This window comes from Eleutherodactylus coqui, chromosome 9 (assembly GCF_035609145.1).
Source record: "Eleutherodactylus coqui strain aEleCoq1 chromosome 9, aEleCoq1.hap1, whole genome shotgun sequence".
Lineage (NCBI taxonomy): Eukaryota > Metazoa > Chordata > Amphibia > Anura > Eleutherodactylidae > Eleutherodactylus > Eleutherodactylus coqui.
Genome location: NC_089845.1, coordinates 124499181 through 124514163, shown reverse-complemented (window position 1 = coordinate 124514163; position 14983 = coordinate 124499181). Strand labels below are relative to the sequence as shown.

Here is a 14983-nt window from a genome sequence, read left to right as displayed (position 1 = left end):
TAAAAAAAAACCTGGAAAATGAGTTGGTCATTAAGGCACAAACAGGCTTGTTCATCATGTTTAAACAGACTACCCGAGTGAACGAGCAAACTGACGTTTGTTCGCTCTAACAAAACGATTAACCTACAAGTACCCATAGACTACTACTATACCAATAGCACTAAGACATTGTACGCTGCTCCGATTGGCCAGGAACCAGTGGATCGGCGGCTGTAAGGCAATAAAGGAGGGAAGCCCCTCATCCCACAGACAAAATGTACCAAAATTATACAATTCAGAAGGATGATGAAAAGTAATGCCGATTCCCTCTTACATGAGCCGACATACAGCAGCCAGAAGGACACGAGTTTTCATACATCCCATCGCTGTTGGATGAGGACATAGCTTGTGACACGGCAGAGGTCGGGTCTGCAAGTCCACTTCTGCCCATGTGTCCCGACATACCCTTGGGTTATGGATTTCACTGCAGCGGCAATGTTTTAAGTCCTATGGAGAAGTCCTCAGTAGTTGATAGACGGGGTCTGTACTCAGGACCCTCTGTCCATTAGCTGTTTGTCCAGCCCAGGAGAGAATCAGGGAATGGATTAGCAGCGCAGCGCTCCCACTGATTTCAATGGGAGTGAAGCAGTTTCTCCAATTTCCTTTGCAGACTGCTGATGAGGATGTCCAGCCCGCTGCACTGGACAGCCAACCAGGCGATCAGCTGATGGACAGGTTACTTAGGTCATCAGTAGTTGATGGACAGGGGGGCCCCATCTGTAAAGGGCATTAAATCATAGAGTTCTATCTTTTCAAGTCATTCTGTCTGTTGGATGTCAGTTCATGTAGGTCTACTAGTGTGTATTCATCATTGCACTCAGAGCATGCTCTGAGAGTGCACAACATAGAAACCAGCACTGTAGCATTCGGCAGTAACTGCTGTCAGCTCTATCCTTCCCACTCCACGTCTTCCCTGACATCACTACCATTTACACTCCCCCTGACAAGTGTGCTCACTAGACCTGTCCAGATTAACCCTATGAAAGCAAATACATCCTTGGACTTCTGTGACAAGTATAAAAGCACCCTTCAGCCAGCCAGGAGTGAGGAAGAGAGCCGACAGCGGTCACTACCTAGTACTACAGTCCTGGATTTTAGGTGTTCTACACTCAGAGCAAGCTTGGAGTGCAATGAGGAATACAGACTAAATCAGGTACCACTCTTTGGATCATCCAGTTTTCCTCTGGAGCTTGTGTGGACCTACTGCAGATATTCACCATAGATGTCACCCACATCCAACAGATGCAGATTTCATCCCCGGAGGTAAACCATAATGGTTCCTATAGCATCATGGCTTGGAATTCACACAAAAAAATGGTTTTACTTTTCAATATACATTAACTAAAATGCATTGCCTGGTCCTGGACTATTCCTTGAAGACAATCTGTAATACACCATAGCTCAGAAAACTGAGAAAATCTTCCCAGAGTGACCTACAGAGACAGGGAAAAATACAATCTGTTCTTACTTGCTTCGTCTGCGTTGGGCTTATCCCGCAGCTGGCGGTGCACCACCACAAGAGAAGCGGCACCATTAATCTGGCTGGCGGAGTGAAGCATGGTGGCTCTGCAGACGCCATTGTCTTTCCCTTGAATTAGGAAATAGTAACTGCAGTACTCGCCTTTAAGTTCGATCCCCGGAGCTGCAGAAAAACAATCATGTTGGTTACAGACATAACAGCGTTCACACAGCGACCGGCGGCTCCTCCAGTCTAAACCTGGAATTCCTACATGTGAAATATCAAAGTACACAGAGGGAGCCGAAAGTCTACAGAGTGATCAACTCGCCCGCCGGCAGCAATGTGCGACGGGTTACTAGAGGCAGCGCTGGCATAACAAGCACAAGGCCGCTTTGTCGCCTTCATTAGTACAGTAATAGGCCAGATTACTGGAGGCAACGTGTGCGCCATGTGGTGCCTCCGTACAGAAATGCTCATAGCTGACAACAGGGCACATTAGTCATCGCAGATGGCGCAATAATTGTCTCACATGCCTTGCACCACATTTAGGAGTTTAAGGTTTTGTTTTTTTTTCTTTCAAAGAAAAATGACAAAAGGGCGTGACCTCGAAGGACAAGTTTTTTTGTTTTTTTTAACCAAAAACCAATAGGCTGCATAAAGTTAAACAAAGGTGTCTAAAAATTTATCGTCCAGCAGAGCCAATGTCATAAGTCTGGAGCATTTTAACCCCTTAGTGACCGAGTCAAATTTTGGAAATTGACAAAGATTAACTCCGTAAAGGTTTTGCATATCCAAGTGATCCTGACATTGTTTTTTTTGCCACATGTTGTACTTCATTTAGGCGGTAAAAATAGACCGATAGAATTAAGGCATATTTATTAAAAGCGCCAAAATTGGGAAAAGTTTGAACAAAAAACAAAAAAAAAATCATACTTTTCACACTTTCAATTGCAATATCTCAAATATGTGCAAACATACTGTTACAAATTTTTGTTAACATATATATTGCATATATATTGCCATCTGTTTATTTTATTCTGGACGCACATTTGAAAAGCTTTCGTTTAACCATTTAGGAGACGTACAAATTTAACACTGGTCAACATTTTGAGAAACGCTTTATTTTCCTACACCAAGCCAAGATTACACAGGCTCATAGATGTCAGAATGCTAGATACCTCCCACAAATGACACCCATTTTAAAAACTACACCCCTAAATGTATTTACTGAGGAGGGGGGTGGGGGTCATGAGTATTTTTACCTCACAATTTTTTTTTTTTCCCAGCAGTTAAAGGGGTTGTCCCGCGCCGAAACGGGTTTTTGTTTTTTTTTTCAAACCGCCCCCCCCCCCCCCTTCGGCGCGAGACAACCCCGATGCAGGGACCTAAAGAAAAATCCACACAGCGCTTACCTGAATCCCCGCGCTCCGGTGACTTCTTACTTACCGGCTGAAGATGGCCGCCGGGATCTTCTCCCTCGGTGGACCGCAGGGCTTCTGTGCGGTCCATTGCCGATTCCAGCCTCCTGATTGGCTGGAATCGGCACGTGACGGGGCGGAGCTACACGGAGCCGGCATCCTGCACGAGCGGCCCCATTGAGAAAAGAAGAAGACCCGGACTGCGCAAGCGCGTCTAAAATGGGCCATCAGACGCCGAAAATTAGGCGGGCTCCATGGAAACGAGGACGCTAGCAACGGAGCAGGTAAGTGAAAAACTTCTGTATGGCTCATAATTAATGCACAATGTACATTACAAAGTGCATTAATATGGCCATACAGAAGTGTATAGACCCACTTGCTGCCGCGGGACAACCCCTTTAATGCAATTTAGATGAGAAAAAAATTAAATTTCATATTTTTTTGCATAATTTTAAAAGGCTTTTTTTTTTTTTTTTTTATAGTGCACGTGAAAATGAGGATTTATACCCCAAAGAGGATCCCCCTGTTTATCCTGTGTTTAGAAACATACCCATTGTGGCCCTAATCTTATGCCTGTATGCACTCCGGGGTCCAAAATGAAAGGAACAGCCGATGGCTTTTTCAAAACAGAAGTTTTGCTTGAAGGTATTTTAGGCCCCATAGAACACTGGTAGAGCTCTTGAGCGGCCAAAACAATAGCGAACCCCCACAAATGACCCGATTTTGAAAACTAGACCCCTTAAATTAATTTAGGCGTCTACTGCGTATTTTGACCCCACAGTTTTCTTGTACAGCACACACATGAATGTAGACTTGTACCCCAAAATAGGTACCCCTATTTGTCCCGTGTTCAAAAGAATACCTATTATGGCCCTAATGTGATGTCTCTTTGCACAACTGGACCCAACCCGAAAGGAGCAGCCGGTGGCTTCCAGAACAGACATTTTGCTTGAAGGTGATTTAGGCCCCATTGCCCACCTGTAGAGCCCTTAAGCGGCCAAAACGACAGAGAATCCCCACAAATGACCCCATTTTGAAAACTAGACCCCTTAACGAATTCATCTAGGGGTGTACTGCGTATTTTTACCCCACAGTATTTGAATTTAAGCAAAGCAGAAGGAAAGAAATTACGATTTTCATTCTTTTGGCAATTGTCAATTTAAAAAACACTTTTTTTGTACAACATATGTAGGAATGAAGACTTTTACCCCAAAATGGATCCCAGTTTGTCCCGTGTTCAGAAACATACCCATTGTGGCCCTAATCTACTTACAGGACCCATGGCTAGGCCCATAATGGAGGAACAACCGTTGGATTTCAGGGCACATCTGAATAAATTCCAGGCCCCATTGCTCACTTGTGCAGAAAAAAAAAATTGACTCTAAAAAGAACACTTCTACCCCCTTCTCTGCGCCTTTTTGGCATTCCCTAAATCTAAGATAAAAGTAATAATGTAAACTGCGTGGTATGTCCGAAGACAGGGGTAATTATGGAGGCTGGTTGGTATGGGCACATGGGGCAATAAAACCAGGTATCCCTCCTCCCATTCTTTTTTGGGGGCATTTCTTGACCTCAGCGGCAGGGATGGGGTGTAAAAAGTGGCTCTCTGAGGCTTCGTAAGCTGGCTGCGGCGCAGCGGTCTCTCACACAAAAAAAAAAGTGCTCAACAAGCTGCTCCTGGAACGGCAGGAAGGTGAGCGTCCCCAGGGACTTCTTGTAAATTACGTATTACATGTAGTGATCTGAATAAAGCCGGGCTCACATGGACGGATGTGGAATCTGCTTGCAGAGGCCCACAGCAGATCCAAGCTGTGAGCCCGGCCAAAGCCTCGTGTATGGCCATGTAATGTACACAGGCGGTCAGGCGCAGTACACAAAGTTTTGTTTGTATTTCTTGCACCGTCACTTTGCGAGGACGCGAGTACCCGCAGCCCGTACACAATGTAGTTACGTATAGGCTGCGGGTATATCCGCGACCATGGAGCACAATGGGCTCTATGGCATGGATATTCGCGGTAAAATAGAAACTGCTGCATTCTGTTTTCTGCGAGTGGATTACGCAATTCCAAACCGCTAATGTGAGCGAAATTGTGTAATCCAATGCATTTGATTGGTCCGCGGACCAGACGCTTGTGGAATCCGTAAATCCTATCCAGTTGTACGAGACCAGTCTGAGGTAGATCACTACCTTTTTATCATGTGACCAGGGACCACTCAACGAGGCCACCGGTCACTACTCCAGGCTCTCAGCGATCGTTGGTAGCCGAGAGCAAGGAGATTTTAAATTTCCCAGGCCCTTCCAGTCTCCTGCGCATGTGTCTAGCATTTTGCAGACAGGTGCATGCGCAGAATCTGGGTACGGTCCGTAGAGGATCGCATTGGGGTTCAAATACAAAGGCCTCCGGTAAAAAGTTTCACCGATCGCATCGGTGAGGGGAGAGGAAATCTCAGTTTTTTTTACTTTTACGTGATCGCCATTATGCATGGAATAACGGCGATCACGTGACCAGTAACTGCATACCGCGAGCCCTGTGACATCTCCAGGCTCTCAGCTACCTTGGTAGCCAAGAGCAGGGAGATTTTAAATTTCCTGGGCAATCTTCAACTTTTGCTGACGGACGCATGCACAGAAGCCATAGTAAGACGGCAGATAAAGATACCACTGTGGGAAAAATCCGAGGACCTTAGTTATGTAATTTCATCTCCCCTTGCGGATACGATCCGTAAACATCAAACTTTAACTTACTTTTTTTAAAACTTTACATGATCATTGTTATCCGATGGATAACAGTGATCATGTGACTGGGAACCGCATACAGCGGTCTCCGGTCACATGACCCTGCACTCCACTATCTTTGCCAGCCGGGTGCAGGCAGATTTTAAATTTGTGGTGATGTGGCGCGCGCATGTGCAGAAGGTCCCGATCGCCGTGGGACATGGAGGATTGGGATGAGTATTTTCAGCTGCCCCCATGGATCCGATCTAGCGAGAGCCTTCATTTACACACTAAGCTCTTAAGTAGCTAATTAGCTACTTAAGAGCTTATGCAAAGTGAACGCTCAGAACTGTCAAACTGACGTTTGAGCGATCATCTTGCCGTGCAAATGCACATAACGATTATCGCTCAAAATATTGCCTTTGAGCGAACTTTGAACAATAATCATTGTGTTTAAATGGGTCTTAAGGCCTCTTTCACACAGGCGACAGCTATATCACCACCAAAATATTTGCAGCAATATCGTATCCGTATTCTATGCGATATCACTGCATTTTCTCGCAGCAATATCTCAATTGTGTCACGCAACTTTGTACCACTCTTTTGCCAGGCTTTTCGGTGGGGGAAGATCGAAATATAAGCCCTGCCCCGAAATTAAGCCCCATCTGCCATTAAACAAACAAAAAAAAAAAACACAATACAATACATTACCTAAAAGGCTCTGTCAACTCCACCGCACTTCTCCTCGCAGATTCCTAACACACTTGCTTGTAGTTTTCAGCCAACACTTCCTGGTCAAAGGTTCAAAAACCCCACCTGCAGGAAGCGCTGGCTCTGATTAGATGAGCCACGGCGCTCGAAAACCAATCACTGCAACGGTCAATGAACCAATCACAGCCAATCATATTGAATAGCTGTGATTGATTCATCGAGCGCTGCAGTAAATGGTTCTCGAACGCCGCGGTTCAGCCAATCAGAGCCAGTGCTTCCTGGGGGTGGGGTTTTTAAACACCTGACTAGGAAGCACTGGCTGAAGACTACAGAAAGGTGAGCAGGAGGTGCAGAAGTGATATGCGTTGGAGCGGACAGCTTCTGTTAAGTGATGTTTTTTTTATTTTGTGAAGCTAGGGGTAACCGTAAGATTTCCTCTTGTAGAAGTTGCATCATACCACAAAAAAAGAAAGGGAAGGGGGAGGGGGGGGGCGGCTTTGTGTGATGCAACACCAAGTAAGACTCCATAGGGAAACATAGGCTGCAAGACATAGCAAATCGTGGCAATATTCAGCATGCCGGGATTTTAATTTTCTTTCTTGTAATGTAGCAGCGTACAAAACATCGCTAAGATGAAGGAATCCATTGGAAAGCATGGGCTTCACAAACATGTGATTTGTAGCACTGTCGCAAGAAAGAAAAAAGAAAAAAAAAAACGCATAATTTTCTTGCCTGTGTGAAAGTAGCCTAAATCACATTGCGTGTCCATGTACTTGTTAAAGTTATTGGTTGTGAACACACGGCACCTAATCACATTGGGATGCGTGGCCCAGAACACCCCCAAATAGCGTAATTTACCCGTCATGCTTGATATAGTTGAATAGATAAAATCATGACAAGAAATATGACAGGTATATATTCCCGATCAGAGGATCTTCTGCAGAGATACGGCCAAAATGGGAAATTATGGTTTTTCCGCAGGTCCAAACATATTTACGGACACGAATGTCCACAAAGGGGTGGGAGGGGGTTAAAACTAAGGGTCTCAGAGACCCAGTGTCAAACTTCAGAGATACGACTCGGCATAAGGCTGTTCCTGTTTGAATCAGAACCTTGGGCCTGATATCCCAAATCTGGTAACTCTTTTATTTTTCTCATTGTTTTTTAAAATAAAACACTGTGTTGTGTGTATGCCTGTATACGTTTATACTCCCGTATTTCAATCTTTTTGTACATCCTTTGTATATTTTATTATCCTTTATTTGTACTGCGACAATATTTGCACTGCTAGTCTTTTTTTTTTAGAAAAAATCTGCAATTTATTAGTAAAGACTTGTCTATTTTAAAACGAACCATAACTCCAAAGAGATTGTGTTCATAATTCATAGTCTTGGTTCAAGCTTACCTTTAAAGGTTGGTGGCAGCATGTGTATGAGCGACATTGTGGAGTGCATTAGACTGGATCAGGTGGCAATTTGTGCTTTCGGTCTGAAATCTGGTGACACCACACTCGCTGGAGCTGTGAGCAATAGTCTCTCCCCTCCCAATCCGAGACACTGACTGCTGCAGAATGTTTTCCTTCACTGCAGTCAGTGCCACATTGCACTGAGCAGCTGAGTCATGCGAGACAAACCCCTTGCCAGCCTTTTATATGGCAGGTGTCAATCAACAGTTTGTATGATGCAATCAGATCTACTGTTAATGGCTGACCTATTAATGAATGTATTGTTTTATAAAAACCTGAAAATTCTCTACACATGTAGCGGCTTTAAAGTAGTCACTGGATGATGCAAAAAGAAAACAAAAAACACACAAAAGGACTAGCAAATTTCACCAAATTTTAAAAAAAAACAACAAAAAAAAAACCCATGAACCCGTGCAGTACTCTTGCTTTTTCTTCCTTGCAGTCCTGGGTTCAAATCTAACCAAAAGACAACATTTGAAGGGAGTTTATATGTTCTCTACACATTTGTGAGATTTTTCTCTGGATACTTCAGCTTCCTCCCACACCCCAAAAACATTAAATAGGCGAATTTAGATTGTGAACTGCAATAGGGGGAAAAAATCCTATGATTTTTAGTGCTGTGGAAGATGTAGGCATGGCATGAATGAGTAAAATAAAAAAAAATATATTCAAATGGGTGACGGGCAGTGAAAATGAAGTTGTGGGTGAATATTTGCTTTCAGAGTTCCATACCTTTGATTTCTTTTGGCTTCCTTGACATGTAATCTCTCCATTTCTTTGAGCTACGCTGCAGCGCAGGAGGTAGAGAAAGGCTGCAGACATTGCAGGATAGCATAAATATAGCCCCTACCTAAAGAGAAAATGTATACATGTAACAAGAAGCTAAAACAAGGAAGACGTATTAAACAAAAAAAAAAGTAATTTGGGATTGTAACCAGGGTTGAGGAGTCAGTAGAAATGTACCGACTCCGCTTCAAGTACAAACATACACTGCTTAAAAGAATGTGAAAAACTTAGCATCTCATTATAACCCCAAGTCATTAAAGGCCCATTTACACGCAAAGCTGATATTGCAAATGACTTAAAGGGGTTGTCCCGCGAAAGCAAGTGGGGTTATACACTTCTGTATGGCCATATTAATGCACTTTGTAATGTACATTGTGCATTAATTATGAGCCATACAGAAGTTATTCACTTACCTGCTCCGTTGCTAGCGTCCCCGTCGCCATGGTGCCGTCTAATTTCAGCGTCTAATTGCCCGATTAGACGCGCTTGCGCAGTCCGGTATTCTCCCTGGTGAATGGGGCCGCTCGTGCCGGAGAGCTGGTCCTCGTAGCTCCGCCCCGTCACGTGTGCCGATTCCAGCCAATCAGGAGGCTGGAATCGGCAATGGACCGCACAGAGCCCACGGTGCACCATGGGAGAAGACCCGCGGTGCATCGTGGGTGAAGATCCCGGCGGCCATCTTGGTAAGGTAAGTAAGAAGTCGCCGCAGTGCGGGGATTCGGGTAAGTACTAAACCTTTTTTTTTTTAACCCATCCCTTGGGTTTGTCTCGCGCCGAACGGGGGGGCCTATTGAATAAAAAAAAACAACGTTTCGGCGCGGGATAACCCCTTTAAAGATTTTGCGATTTGCATAAGTGTTAATGGCCATTAACACTATCATCTTCATTTGCATGTAAAAGGGCCTCCAGGAACTGTGTTGCAGAGCCCAGCATGTGATTGATCACACGCTCAGCTGTGTAAGCAGCTGCATTGTTCTGTTTGCAGCTGGTGGCAGATTACAATGTTATCTGCCGCCTGCCATGGAGAATACAGCCTGCGGACTATCGGGTGATATTTTATCTCTCACTAGCTAAACGATGCATTTTAAGTTCACCTTAAAATCATTCAAACAAGAAGTGCACGATGCCCGCGTTTACATGTTACGATTATTGGTCATTTTCGGTCGATCAAACACATTTTGAGCGATAAGAGTCAAGTGTAAATGGGCATTTACTCTTCAGGGATATCAATCTGTCCAATAAGACTATTACATGAGAACTAGCGGCTACCGCTAGCACTCGTGTTAACCAGATAACTGCCAGAAGGAACTTGCAAGTGCAGCCTGGTAATTAGTGCTGAAGCGCTGGCACTAGCATCAGCCACTAGCACACATGTAACAGCAACCTTAGGCTGCGTTCACACTTTTTTTTCCCTAAGCATGTGTTTTTTTGTTTGTTTTTTTTATACAAAACACATCAAAACTTTTTTTTTTGATTGACAATGCATGCGGTTTTTGAAAAACCACATGCAACTTTTTGCTGTAGTTCAAAAACACAGCAAGTGTGAATGCAGCCTTGGGGATCTTATACAACTGTGAATCAATTTAATCTGACAACAGGTGCATTGGAGAGGCAACAGCAAGGCAACCCCCAAAAAAGGGGCTCCATGAGAATGGCATGAGGGTCTGATGTCCTGTCTGGACCAGCACTGTGCAGCTCCATTGGCATTTGCCAGAGAACACTGGAATTGGCAGGTCTGCCATCTGTTCTTTTTACAGATGAGCAGGTCCACACTGAGCACGTGACAGACGTGGATGTCTGGGGACGCTGTGGTGACAATCACGTATGCCTCCCAACTGAACAGATTGATCTCCCTAAAGTGTAAATAACCTGGGGTTATGCTGTGATACATAAGTGTTCCTATAATTTTTCTGACAAGCGTATTAGGCCTGATGTTACCAGTTACTCATGTAAATTTACTATTACTAATTACTACACATGAACCTTTTAGGAAGGAGTCAAAGCTGGAGAAGGATGTGTGAAAAAAAAATGGAGGAGTTGGAGTCAAAAGTTTGACTCCCCAACTCCATAAGCCTGCTTGTAACCTATATACAAATGAGGAAAGTAAACAGCAGATAATCACCCCCTCCCCTTCCGAAACAAATCCCTGTAGAATTCCCCCAGACAATACAGGGTTAATCTCTTGTTTATCAGCAATTCTTGGGCAAAAATGGAACAGAATGGGCAGGCTTAGGCAGGGTTCACACACGGCGGATTCCCGCTGGAAATCTCGTGGTTTGGCCACAGCAAAAACCGCGAGATTTCCGCTGGGAGAACCGCCGCGGTTTAAGCCGCGGCGGCTTTGAAGCGGTCTGGCCGCATGCTTTTCCGTTGTGGCCGGCTCTCCCATAGAGGAGAGCGCGGCCGTAACATAAATAAACAAAAAAAACGACTGTAAACAGACATGCTCAATCTTTTGAAACCGGATTTACCGCGGCGGATTAGCCGTCCCGTGTGGACGAGGTTTCTGAGAAATCTCATCCACATGGCTGGCTAATCCCGAGATTAGCGGCCGCGGGCGGTTTTGCCGCGGGCGGATCTGCTGCGGCAGAACCGCCCTGTGTGAATGCAGCCTTAAGCTTTTTCTCCATACTGCAGACAGAGGGGAGAGGCTCCTGCTGCAGTCAGCTGGCTCATAGAAACAGGGCAGTGAGGAAGAGCAGAATATGGCTGATCTGCAGGGACACATGCAGGGGATTTCTTTATATTTTTCCTTAGTTTTAATAGAAGTAAGAGACAAAATAGGAACAAAGAAAGAGGAAGTTAAGGCTAACGGGCGAGCGTGAATCTCAGCCACATATCATGCTCAACACTCAAATCTTGCGTGTTTTCTCGATCGTGTGCAGGCAGCCTAAGGGAGGAAGGGCTAGGATTTTTTTTATTTGGGTGTTTCTTCAAGATCATGACTTAAAGGAGATTACAGAATCTGATCATGTTTTTGCCACTAACATAAAGCTCCCAACGGTGTGAAAGCAGCTAATTATTTTGTACCAAGTTTGAGACATTTCATGTCTTTCCTCCATTCCTAAACACAAATTGATTTAAAACTTCTGCTGGTGACCCCCAGAAACAGACAGCAGTGCATCTCCACCTAATAGTTTCGCTCTAACTCCATCTAAGATCCCATAAACTGATAATTTAAGGGAATCACCATATTTTTGCAGCCCTTTCTGATGGCGACATAACAGTGACAGTCATGCTGATTGTAGTGATATGTCTGCTGTATTTGTGCAGCAATTTGGGAGAAACTTGCATTCTATTAGTAGCAGCCAGACAGAGGACTACAGGAAGAAGTCCTTGATATTCATGAGCTACAGGCCATCTATGCCCACCAGTCACTGACTGCCAGCTGTCTCTCTATGCACAGTAATAAGCGAGCAGCTGTCCATCAGTGGCTGGATGGTGGGTAGACGGTGTTAGACTGCAGCTCATGAATACAGAGGACCATTTCCTGTAGTCCTCCATGTATGCCGCTACTAATAGAATCGAACTTTCCCACAAAACTACTCACAGATACACAGCAGATATACCCTTGTAATCAGCGTGACGGTCACTACCCTCAGAAAGCACTGCAAAAGATAGCGACAGATATCCTTTAAGTGAAATGCCTGTTTACAGCTTGCGTTTAGTATTGCAGCTCTTTTGAAAGAAATCAGCCATCTTTTCTAGTCCTATACAACTTCTTGAAAAGTGGAGTTCTTTAAAATACCAAACCATTCATGGAACTTCCTCCAGACACCATACCTGGTCATTCAAGGAGCAGAGTTGACCCAACATCAGCTTTGATTTTCCCTGAAGAGAATTTCTTGTCAAACATCTGAATAAAGTTAAAGAAAAAAAAAAAACACATAGAAAAGACTAAAATGCTTCAAGAATAGTTAAAGCTTTGTGGAAACGATGATGTGAGTGCTGAAAAGAAAAATAAAACTACCTTGACCACCTAAAATGATAACCGATTAAAAGGAGATTTCGGCATACAATGGTTAGGGCAGTGGTATGTGTCACAAGACTCAGGTACCCAGCAGAACATTGCCCAGAGTATCATATTGCCTCCCTTGGTTTGCCTTCTTCCCATAGAACATCTTGGTGCCGTCTCTTCTGCAGGTAAGTGATGCACACATACATAGTTACACACGACTCATCACACCAGGTCATCTTCTTCCACAGCTTCATGGTCCAATTCTGATGCTCACATACATAATCACCCACGTGGTAAAAGAAAGCAAGACTAATTACACCATGTTATCTTCTTCCACCGCTCTATGGTCCAATTCTGATGCTCACGTGCCCGTTGTAGGTGCTTTCGGCAGTGGACAGAGTTCCCCATGAGAACTCTGACCATCCTGCAGCAACACAGCCCCATATATAGTAATCTGTGATGTCCTGTGTGATTGACACTTTTCTATCATTGCCAGAAAGAACGTCTTCAGCCACTTATCCTATAGTTGCTCTTCTGTGGGATTGGACAGGCTTGTCCTCACACTCCAACTGCATCAATAAGTCCTGGGTGCCCTCAACCCAGTCACTGGTTATTCTTCCTTGACTCACTTTCGGCTATTGAAATGACTATATATCAGAAACATCCCAAAAGACCTGACATTTTGGAGATGCTCCGACTCGGCTGTCTAGACACCACTAGTTGGCCCTTGTTAAGTCAATCAGATCCTTACACTTGCCCAATTTTCCTTTGTTCAACTCAACAAGAACAAACTGACCACCGCTAGCTTGTTTAGACAAGCAGATGCATCGTTGGCTCGTTAACTCAATCATTCAGTCTTTCACATTTGCTATAAAAGTGAATGAGAGGGACTAAGTGATTGCTGTTTAAGCCAAACGAGCCAACGATGGTTCTTATGCCTGCATAAAATGGACGAACAGTGAGCGATTTGTGTTTCACGATCAGTCGTTGACTCATTTAGACCAAATGATTATCCTTCACTTTCGCTCATTTGAACAATTTTTTAAAGGATAATAGTTCTGTCTAAAAGTACTTTAACTTGGTAAAAATCAATTGTCTGTCAAGATCAAGAGTAGAAAAATGAACCTTCGCAAGGATACAGCTCAAAGGAACAGCTTGATATGAAGTAAGGAGGAAGATCTGACAGGGACACCATTTGTATGAACTCCAGGGATGATCCATAATAATGGAAAACCTGCAAAGACAAAAAGTGGATGTTCAGTTAAGTGGCTCAAAGCATCCTTCCGGTCTGACACATCAAGATGCTTGCGCCGCCTCTCTGACTGCCTGCTGAACACTATGAGCAGCGCTGGCCAATCTAAGCAGCATGTAGTGTCCAACACTACCAATGCACCATGAGTATCAGATGGTCAGAGGCAGTGCAGTCATCTTTATTTGTCCAGGAGACGAGGGTCCCTTTAACAAGGGAAAAAAAAAAAAAAGTTGCCACAGATTCACAGCAGCTATTCTTTTTCTGCCATGTTAGTGACTTTGCTGTATTTTAGCCCAAGTAAAAATATTTGACAGTCCTATTAATCCTTTCCAATCCAATCTGCATCCTGGTTTTCCTAGGGGGCTTACTCTTTTTCTGCTGTTATACAACGACGCTATATGCTGGCTAAAGCCAGTACTGCATGCGGTGACACGTTGGATAGGCTCTCACAGCAGAGAGGCTGGCAATATACAGTAAGAGAACCCCGACGGGCGTCTTCCAACATCAGAGCTGTACAGCCTTAAATCATGATGTCTTCAGACGTCAGACAGTGGATTGGAAAGGGTTAAAGTAAATGGTGTTGCAATGTGCATGCTCGACCGTGACTTCATTATCCAGGGTACATAAAACTACCATTCCTGTGATCAGTGATGGTCCCAGTGGTTGGACCCCTTCCATTGAATCAGTTATCCTGTAAAGCAGAACAACAGTGAATCATGGGAAAACTGCTTCAATGCCTTCCCAACTGCATAAGGAACACACATGCATCACTAGCTGATATACCCGGCTTCGCCACAGTTAAATTTGGTAATATATATAAAAAATATACATCGATTATATATATCTATCACACGGTATGATCCCCTCAGGCTGCATGTACCGATGTTTCTCTGTAGAAAGTGCTTACCCCCCCAGGTAATGCCCTTTTTTATTCAAATTTACCCCCCGGACTGGAGGTTGCAGCCCTTTCTTAGCCATAAAGGCATGCTCCATCCCTGCATCCATGGCCGCTTCCTTATGCACTTTACAGCCTTCCAGTATATGCACACGAAGTCAGTTAGAGTGTCCTCCGTATATGCAGAGGTGAGGGAGATTCTCCTCAGTATATAAATAATTTCCTAGGCTTTATGGTTTCTGAGAAAAGAACTCGCCTTCATTGCAGATTTTTGCACAGATTTT

The 14983-nt window shown here is 44.2% G+C and overlaps 1 protein-coding gene across 1 annotated transcript in view; it reads right to left on the bottom strand.

Annotated features, from left to right (window-relative positions):
* The window catches only part of MTBP (MDM2 binding protein), a 62744-nt gene that overhangs the window by 34002 nt on the left and 13759 nt on the right, over nt 1-14983 (bottom strand). Inside the window, exons 9-12 of the mRNA XM_066578462.1 lie at nt 13692-13786; nt 12378-12450; nt 8541-8658; nt 1508-1681 (exon numbers count right to left, since the gene is read on the bottom strand). Of these exons, the coding sequence (XP_066434559.1) occupies nt 1508-1681; nt 8541-8658; nt 12378-12450; nt 13692-13786 (460 nt within the window). The remainder of the gene's footprint in view (nt 1-1507; nt 1682-8540; nt 8659-12377; nt 12451-13691; nt 13787-14983) is intronic.